At 60.0% G+C, this 9,174-nt stretch overlaps 1 protein-coding gene across 1 annotated transcript in view; it reads left to right on the top strand.

The window, feature by feature from the left end:
* Window positions 1-3,765, top strand: part of KAZALD1 (Kazal type serine peptidase inhibitor domain 1) — a 14,017-nt gene extending 10,252 nt beyond the window's left edge. The window contains exons 4-5 of the mRNA XM_019502724.1: window positions 2,714-2,861; window positions 3,478-3,765. Of these exons, the coding sequence (XP_019358269.1) occupies window positions 2,714-2,861; window positions 3,478-3,569 (240 nt within the window). The 3' untranslated portion in view covers window positions 3,570-3,765. The remainder of the gene's footprint in view (window positions 1-2,713; window positions 2,862-3,477) is intronic.
* Window positions 3,766-9,174: the final 5,409 nt, after the last annotated feature.

Here is a 9,174-nt window from a genome sequence, read left to right as displayed (position 1 = left end):
GTTTAAGCTGGATCTCTGCAGAGCTGCAGAAAGGATGTGGGCAAATTGGAGGGAGTCCAGAGGACGGCAACGAAAATGGTTGTGCTGTTAACTACGGGGGTCCCTGCCCTTCTTTGCCATTAGCCTGCGGCATGCAGAGGCTCAGGGTTTGAAGCCAGGAGAGCATCTTTCTAGCCCTTTTCCCCCTTGCACGCAGGCTCGTGGTTGCATGAATGAAACCCGATAACGTGGAGGTAGCAAGCAGGGGTTTTATTAGGGGAAAAAAGACAGTGGGGGCTCAGGTCTGTGGTCTGCGGCGGGGATGTTCTGCAGTGTAGACCACAGTCCCCTGCTTCCCTGTGGCAGGTTCAGGGGCGATTTCTTGTGTTGTGTCAGGGTTGATGGTCGTCTCATTAAGAGATTAGACGATGGGTTTGTCTGGGGTGGTTTGCACAGGGCTGACCCTGCCTCAGGCAGGGGTTGGACGAGATGCGACCTCCCTGCCAGCCCCACGGCTCTAGGATGCTGCAAAATAAGGAGAAAGGAGAAGAGGAAGCAGCTAGGGGGACTAAAGGAAATGCACTTTTCCATTCCACCCCCCTCTCCCCCCGCCTGGCCTAAATTGGACAAGCGAGCAGCAGAAAATGCTAACGGCTTTTTTTTTTTAACGAGGCCCATATTGGCCGCAGAGGCCGCGGCTCGTTGGCAGCACGTGCAGACGGGTGTGGGGCTGGTGTTGCAGGGTGGGCCCAGGTACGATTCCCGGGCCACCGTTCGGCAGTGCAATTTCCTGGCTGCAGCTCAGGTGCGCGGGTCTGCGGAGAGGCTTTCCCGGCGCAGCTATTGCATGTCCTGCGGGAGAACCGCGAGGCAGCCGGCTAGGGCTTTCTCGGTCCCTTGTGAATGCCAGAGATCTCCGCATCTGAAAAGCATTTCGGTTGCTTTTCTGCTCGCTGCCAGCAGCTCCTTTCCCGGCTGGCTGCAAGGGTTCGGGTACGGGGACGTTGACAGGGCCACGCACGGAAGAGCTGGCTTTGGGAAATGGCTCTCTGGATCCCCTCTGCTCCCTCAGCATCATATTATCCCCCGTCACCTGCCTCTTGCAGGAGCTCCGGCCTCCGTGCTGGTACCACTGCCTTCACCGGGCCGCTAGAGGGAGACTTTTGTATCCCAATCTCCTAGGTCTGCCAAATCAGTCCAGGGAAGTGCGTGTGCATGCGTGCATGTGTGCGTGTGCGTGTGTGTGTGCACGGCCAGCGGCTTTCCCAGCAGTAGGAGGCTGTTATCCTTCAACAACCAGAGCGGCCGTGCTGCTTAGACCCCTGCAGACGATGGTAGCGAAAGCACAGAGCCGCGGGGTCACGTCTAGTCCAACCCCTGCCTGAAGCAGGATCAGCCCTGTGCAAACCTAGGCCGGACAAACCCGTCATGTCAACTCTTCGGAAAACGCCCATCAGCCCTGACACCACCAAGACATCACGGCTGAATCTGTCACAGGGAAAGCAGGGGGACTGCGGTGGCCAGGGTCCTGCCTCTGTAAAAGGCTGTTAATGGATGCTCAGGAGACCTGCTAGACAGGAAGGCGAACCCCCCCCAACCCTAAATCCATACCAATCTGAGCAGGATGGAAATCTCTTCCTGACCCCAAATGTGGCATCGGTTTGAGCCCGAGCGCAGGGGCAAGACCCTCTAGCCAGGACCCTGCGGGGTTGGTGCCAGCAGGAGCATCGGTACCCCAGCCTAAAAGCCTCCATGGGGGAAGCCCTGCTGAGTTGCACCGGGGATAGTGCTGGTCCTGTTGTGCTTCCTGAGGGCACTGTCCTGGGCCTGGCAGAGGCAGGGCTTGGCTCATGCACCCAAGGGAGCTTCCTGCTGTCTCCCAGTGTTACCCCAAGGTCGACTCTGAGGGCTTTTATTTTATCTGAACAAGTACAAGAGAAGTCCAGGCAAACTCCTCTGACCTAAACACTGGTGTCTTGGGATATCAGCAGGCAGGCAACATGACTGAGAGCAGCCACGTCCAGCAGTGATGAGGTCCCAGGCCCCTCGGAGCCCGTGCTCAGGGTTCGGGACAAGTCCTAGACTCCCACCCCTCTGCTTTTGATACAGCCCAGGTATAGATGTCCCTATTCTTGCCCATTTCTCTGGGATAACCATCTCTTGGCCGATTGAGTAGGGAGCAGGGAAACTGAGGCATGACCTGTGACCATGGTTGTTTCCTAGGGTTGTCTTATTAGCACTGGGTGTGACCCCTGGCCCGTGCGTCTCAGGTCCCTTGAAACTGGCCCTCACTATCCCTCTTCTCTCCCGTGCTCATCGTTGTGACCAGGCCGAGCTGCTTCTGGGAACAGACCGTGGATCTGGGAGAAGCATGGCAGAGAAGGGGCAAGGGGTCCCTCCAGGCCCTATGGTGGACTTGGACCCTCGGTACTCCCGCAGTCACAGAATAGGGGTCTCCCGCTGCACACACCTGGCATTTCAGGAAAAGAAATTCTGGGTTTTCTTTTGGAGAGAAGTGAGGTGGTGATAGAGAAAACTGCCCCATATAACCCAAAACTCCAGTTGGATGTACCATCACAGTGAATACTCCGGCAGCCTTAGGAGACCATCCCGACACGGGGGGAGTTTTCCTCCAGTCGCCCCGATGCAAAAGGGGCCTGGTGGTCTGCACTGCCCGGGCCCTACAGCTTAGCATAGCGCCCTGCTGACGTTACCCCACGGCATCTCCCTGCAGTTTCGGGGCGGCCCCCAGAAGTACGAGGTGACCGCGTGGCTCCAGATCCAAGCCGTGCGGGTGACGGACGAGGGCACCTACCGCTGCTTCGCCCGCAACAAGGTTGGGCAGGCGATGGCGCTTGCCAGCCTGACGGTGCTCACACCGGGTAAGCGAGGCTTTCCCAGCCGGAGGGGCTTATTGGGGTGGGTTGTGGGGTAGGGCAGTCTGTGGGGCGTCCGCAACATGGGAATAAGGGAGCAGCTGCTCTAGCCGGCAGCAGTAGTAGGTTGTTATCCACTAGCAAGAGGCGATGCCAGGCTCTGGAGAGTACGGGGTGCCTTTTGGCTAAGTTGTAGGAAGAAGGATAATGGGGATTAAGCCAATCAACCCTCCTGCTTCAGGGCTTGACTCCCTGATGCCCCAAATGACCACCCTGGTAGGCAGGTAATTTGAGCATCGTCCCTATGGGCGAGGGGGGCAGGGTTCCTATACCACCCTTTGCAGCACCTGACAGCAGGCCCAGGGACCCGCCAGGATGAAAGAGCTGATGCCATTTCATGGCGTGCATGAATTAACCCCCTTGACCAGAGCTCACCGTGGGTGGCATGCGGCGGTCTGGGTCCAGAGTTGCAAGACCCCCTGGACCTTCCCCGGGGCAGGTGTTTGATCACCTGCCCGCAGGCTGTGGGATGGAGGCAGCAAGGTGGGAGGAGAGGGTGCTGGTCCCATGCAGCGGAGAGGAGATGGGCCCATCGGCCGCCGTGTCTGTGCCGCATTTCCAGATCAGCTGAACGTGACGGGGCTGCTCCTGCCAAACCCCCGCCCGGGGCCGGAGGATTACCTGGACAGCGAGGAGCTGGAGGACTATTACTAGCGGCTCCCGGGGGGTGCTGGGCTCCTCCTCACCGCCCAGGCTGCCCGCACCGGAGCATTTCCCCCGGGCCTCGGTGGGGAAGTATGGGGGGGATCTCACGAGCTGACCCCCCGGCTCAAAACTCCTCTGCGCGGTTCTTCGGGGGGGGTCATTTTACGACGTGCCCCTTTGCTGGGTGAAGGGGGCGACAGGAGGGCGGGGGAGGGGGAAAGAGGGGAGTGCTATTGATTTGGGGGCTTGGGGGGACCCCCCAGGCAGGGTCTCAGCTGTGCAAGGCACATCCACAGTGAGTCCGGAGAGGCCAAGCCACTGCTTCCCCATCCAGCTCCCAAATCAGGTGTGGAGAGACCAGGCCCAGCGGTGCTTTTTGGCCACCCCCAAGAACAAATGGCTCGGGAGAAGCATGAAGCCACGTCCCCAAGACGAAGAGCCTCCGGCAGCCAGCACAACTAGAAGTGAGCATCGGGGAGGCTCGCTACCACGGATGTGCCTTGCGAAGGACCTGCCGGAAACCTGCCCGGGAGGGCTGATCAGATGGGAACGGCGTGCAGCATCTGGCCTTCCAGCAGCAAAGCGGAGGAACGTGGTGGTGCTCAGCCTTTTTTAGACTCCGGGCATCCCTCGGTAGACTCCAGGCCCATGCAGATAATGCCAGTGCTTTGCTTTCTTGGCTGTAGAAAAACAGCAGAGCCTTTCTTCTGTTGCAAAGACCTCCGAAATGACAGCGAGGGCAGGAGGGATGCGACTCTCTGGATTCCTGTCTGCAACCTCCGGGCTGAGAGGTGGAGGGGTTTGCACGCCTCGCAGTGACCGATGACCCTGAGCGACCCCCTTCCACGGCTCTCACGGCGTCCCCGGTTGAGACTCCCTGCGCTAACCAGCAAGGACTGACATGCCCCGGGCCGAGCAGCTTCCGCGTTTCCAGCTGAGCTGGGCTGGGAGGTTATTTTTAATGCTGAAAACACGCATTCGTCTAAACCGCAACACTTCTCGTGGTTTCCGCGCGGCTTCGACTCCGGAGCATTTGGGGAAAAACAGTCTCAGTTGCCAAGCGTTTGGCTGAAGTCATCTCCACGTGGACAGTGCCTGCTGCGCAGCTACAGAGGGCCTGGCATTTCCCAATTAGGCTAATTATACTTTCAGAAAGGGCGCGCTGGCAGCAGAGCCCTTGGCTGGACCCACCCTGAGTGTTTTTGATTATTTTTAGACGGCAAAGAAATGTTGCTTTTCTGGCCGGATTTGGGATTTTTGGAATCGTTGAGCTTTTTCGTGGGATGGGAGAAACATTTCCTCCCTCCTGGCCCTGGTGTCCAGCTCTGCTCCCCCAGCTACTGCACTGCTGTGATCCCAGTCCCGGAGACCCCGGGGGCTGAGTTTTAACAGGGTCCTGGTGGTATAAGATCCCCGTCTCCTGGTCTGCCACCACACTGTACAGAAGCACCACGTTGTGACTCTCCCCAGGGTATTAAAGGTTTTTTCCATCCCCCCTTCTTTGTATGCGTGGGTTTTCTTCCCTTGCAGAGGGACCCTGGGTCGCATCCAGACCAGCCTCCAGCACAGAGCAGGCGTCACTGTCCCCGACGCACCCCAGTGCCCAGTGTGGCACGCGGGGGACAGGAGGGGTTCAGAAGTGAATGCCACTCGAGCAGGACACGTGGGTTTGTATCCCTACGCGTGGGTCAGTATGGTGCGTTGTGTATGTCCCCGTGAATGTTGTGGGGCTTGGCGGTGAAGTATCCAGCCTCCGCGAAGAAGAAGTGTCTGAGAAGTGGTGCCAGACTTTGTGAAGTCCTAAACCTCCGGCTGCATTGAACTTCTGGAGCCCTCGAGAACCGCAGGATGGCAAGGTGCGGTCTTTGCAAGCCGGAGACGGACCTCCCTGCTTGTGAGAGGTTGGCTTTGCTTTTCGCTGCAGCGGCAGGATGTCTTTGCAGACTCGCTTCCAGCCTAGCGAGGTTTTCAGCAGTCAAGGAGACATCCCAGGAGCTCGGGGAACGGGCGGACGATTCGGGGGTGAGCCCGCATTAGAGAGAGAAGGGGTCGCTGATGCTCTGCAGTCGCGGGCGAGCCTTGCAGACGAACTATCTGGACGATGTGCTATGCATGCTCTCATCCACTCGGCCGGGCCAGAGGTGAGATGGAGCCAGCACAGGGCGGTATGGTGCTCTGCTTCCTTCCCCGGGGGGGTTCAACTGGTCTTTGGAAACTCAGTTTCCAGTTAAAAGGAAAAAGCAAAAATGAGGAGGTGAGAAACAAGAAGCCTGGAACCACAACAGTTGAGGGGATCGATGCAGCGACGTCTGCCTGAGTTTGCTGTCTGCCAGGGGCCTGAAACCACTGTGGGAGGAATGAGTGGGGTTTATTTTGTGGGAAGGCCTCAGGGTGCGCCCTGGGGTCTAGTTGGCAATGCAGCGTGCCCGCTTCGGAGGAAGCGCGACGCCCTGTTCGCAGCTTGGCAGAGACGTTTCACGGGGCGCTGGAGCTGGGGAAAGGAGAAGATGAGGCCGCGGGTGATGGCCAGCTGTAACAGAGACCTGCGCTGTTGGAAATCGGCTCCTCATTCCTGGTCCCCAGTCTCAATCCCAACCCCAGTCTCCCTTGACTGCGGGGCTTAGCTGATGCATCTCCACCCTGACCCACGGCCCCCTCCGGTACATGAGTCCAGGGCTCCCAGTGCCCCGCAACCCCGCCGCGTCCCTCTGACTGGGATGCCGGGGGAGTTTGCTCCTCGGAGCTGGGCTGAGATCCGTGCCCTGGACAGGGCTGGCGTCAAATGAAGGTGCTACACGTTCGCACAAGCCGAGCTCCTGCCCTCCAGCAGCCATGAGGGGCCTCTCTCTGCACCGCCAACCCCACCGGCCCCAAACAATCACTTAAAAACCATCAGATTTGAATAAAACCAAGCCACGTGGGGATCTCCCCGCCCTGAGGGGGCACCGGGGCCAAGCTTTTCCCCCACAACCAGGAAAGAGGGAAACACGTTGATTTTTAAAGCAAGTGGAGACGTGTTTTTTTAGGAAATCCCCTGACTCCGGGAGCTGGGGCTTTATGCCAGTCGCACATTGGGAAAAGACTCCCAGGGGACAGCGGCCACTCGTGCCTTGCCACAGGTCGCTGGAAGGGTGCAAGGCCAAGCCCCAGGCCAAATCCTGAGCTGAGCAGGCGTGGAGCAGCCCCGGAGCAGCCCCGCTGGCCTCGGAGGAGGGACCAGGTTGGCACCCTCTGGCGTTTGGCACCGGCCTGGCTGGCCACCTGCGTCAGACGTGGGCCCGGACGTCGGGCTGTTCTCAGCTGCTTTCCCCCTCGCACTTCTGGTCTTTAGTGCCGGCGGAGAGCCACGACCTGGCAAATAAAAGGGTTTTGTTCAGCGCTGGCAGGCGGAGAGGAGCCCCGCAGCCATGGAGGCTGGGCCAGCCCTCGTCCTGCTCCTCGGGCCAAAGTCAACAGCAGCTGCAGGTCAGCGCGGCCACGGGGCACCGAGCATGGGCCACGTGTGGGTCAGCGTGGCCACGTGCCTCCCTCCTGCTCCCCTGTGGTTTTGGTTTCACGGGGGTGGCTTTTGGGCCAGGAGCCGTGGTTTAGGGGAGCGGGACAGCCCCACCAGTGCTTCCCAGTTTATTCCAGTCTACGCAGCTATAGACCCCCACGATTTTGCCCCCAGCGACGGTGCCCCTCGCTCTGGAGGTCTTTGCCCACCGTGGTGGCCATGACAAAGACCCGCTACCATCTGGGGCCTGGCCCAGCGGGTTTGGACCTCCCGAAACCCATGGCTGGATTCAAAACAGATGCCCTTGGTTTCGGTGGGAGCCGGGCCTGGAAGGGAAGCTGCCCCGGTGCAGGGGGCTGGACCAAGGCGACATTTACTGGGCTGGGGGGTTGCCCAGCAAGAGCTTTTTGCCTCCCTGTCATGACAAGCCTTGGGGTGGACAGAGAAACCTGCCCTCCATCTCTGCCCGCCTTTCCCAGGCCTCGCTCCAGGCTCTCGTATGTGTTTAATAGCAACAATATTTGTGGTTTGGGGCATGGAGAAGCTGGAGAGAGCCAGCTGGGGAGGGCATGGAGTTGGGCAAGGACCCAGCTTAAAACAGTTAGACCCAGGGCTGGGGCTGGGGCTGGGCTGGAAGGGGCAAGTGCAGGGGGGCTGGACCCGATGACCTGCAAGGTCCCTCCCAGCCCCTAACAACTATGAAACTATGAAGCTGGAGTGGTTTGGGCATTGCCTAGGACTTGGGACACCTTCTCTGCCACAGACTCCCTGTGGAACAAGTCTTGTTGCCGCTCTGTGCCTCAGTTTCCCTGCGATAGACGGGGGGAACGCAGTCTGCTCCCCCCCCAGCGCTACCACAGGTCTGCGTGGGCTGCAGGGATGGGAAGGCAGTCATGCCAGGGGGTTATTCGAAGCCAACAGGGTAGCAGGGGGCAGCGATAGACGTCGCTCCTGCCCCTTCCCAGAGGCATTCAGAAGTAACGGGAGCCTCTGGCTGCTCGCGCCCTTTGCAAACGGGATGTGCGGCCCGGTCTGTGACGTCTGCAGGTCCTTGCTGGGGCTGGGCGTCCAGGGAGTGGAGACACGCTTTGCAACCAGGCCAGAGCGAATGAAAACAAGGGCAATCGCTGTCTCCTTGCACCCAGCGCCTTGGAGGAAGCTGAGGACGAGCCCCACGTTTGCAGCATGTGCGGCACGTGGCCGCAGCGAATCCGTATGGGGGGGACCAGAGGCAGGCTTGCAAGGCCCTGAGGGGCCCGGGCTGGGCGGCGGTGTCTCCGAGCAGGTGTTTCGCAGCGGGGTCGCGGGCCTGTGGCCAGCTGCCCCACGTCCCTGCGCTGGCAGGGGGCTGCTGGCTGCTTGGGGGGGGCGGGGGACACAAGAGAGATCCTCTCTCCTGCTGAAATGCTCTCAGCCCGCTTACAAAGGAAGAGCCCCGGAGGCTGGGCTCGCTGTCCAGAATCAGTCACTGCCACCGGCCTTAATTAAGGCGATTTGTTGCTCCGGGGTAAGATGCTGGTTCAGCAGGCGGCTGGGGCTGGCTGCGCAGATGCTCCCATTAACCCTTTCGGCACCGAGCTGCCCCGCGCTTGCTTTGCTGCTGCTCGCATGCCTCTGGACTCCCCGCTGGGCCAGGGGGCTTTAGCTCCTGGGATGGGGACCCTCCCACGAGGCTTCGTTCGCCAAGCCGTTATCAGCACGGGGCACAGGGACATGGGGACGATCCTTCCCAGGCATGTTTGCGTTGCCTGACGTGCTTGAATGGGCCTGCAGGACACGGGGATATGCTCCGAGGCCCTGGACCTGCCTGCGCCACCTCCGTCACGTGTCTCGTGTCTCCGGCTGCAACAACCCTCCCCACCCAGCCGAGATCAGGCCAGCGGCAGGGTCAGTCCATATCACGCTCAGCGTTGCCAACGCGTGACAGCAGCCAGAGAAACAGCTCCATCCAGATGGTGTAATGACGTAAGGGGTCGGGGTCGGGCGGGGATGGGGAACACGTCAGCTTCTTCCCGGCACAGAGATCCTGCCTTCTGCTTTCAGGGGGTGGGTGGGGGGGGAAACATCCCATCCTTGCCCCTGAGCATGGACACTGAAATGCCATCGTAGGGGCCAGCT

The sequence above is a fragment of the Gavialis gangeticus genome, unplaced genomic scaffold (genome assembly GCF_001723915.1).
Source record: "Gavialis gangeticus isolate Ggan-Ray unplaced genomic scaffold, GavGan_comp1, whole genome shotgun sequence".
NCBI classification, from domain to species: domain Eukaryota; kingdom Metazoa; phylum Chordata; order Crocodylia; family Gavialidae; genus Gavialis; species Gavialis gangeticus.
Note: the sequence above shows the minus strand (reverse complement) of the source record. Positions and strands in the feature narration are given on the sequence as shown.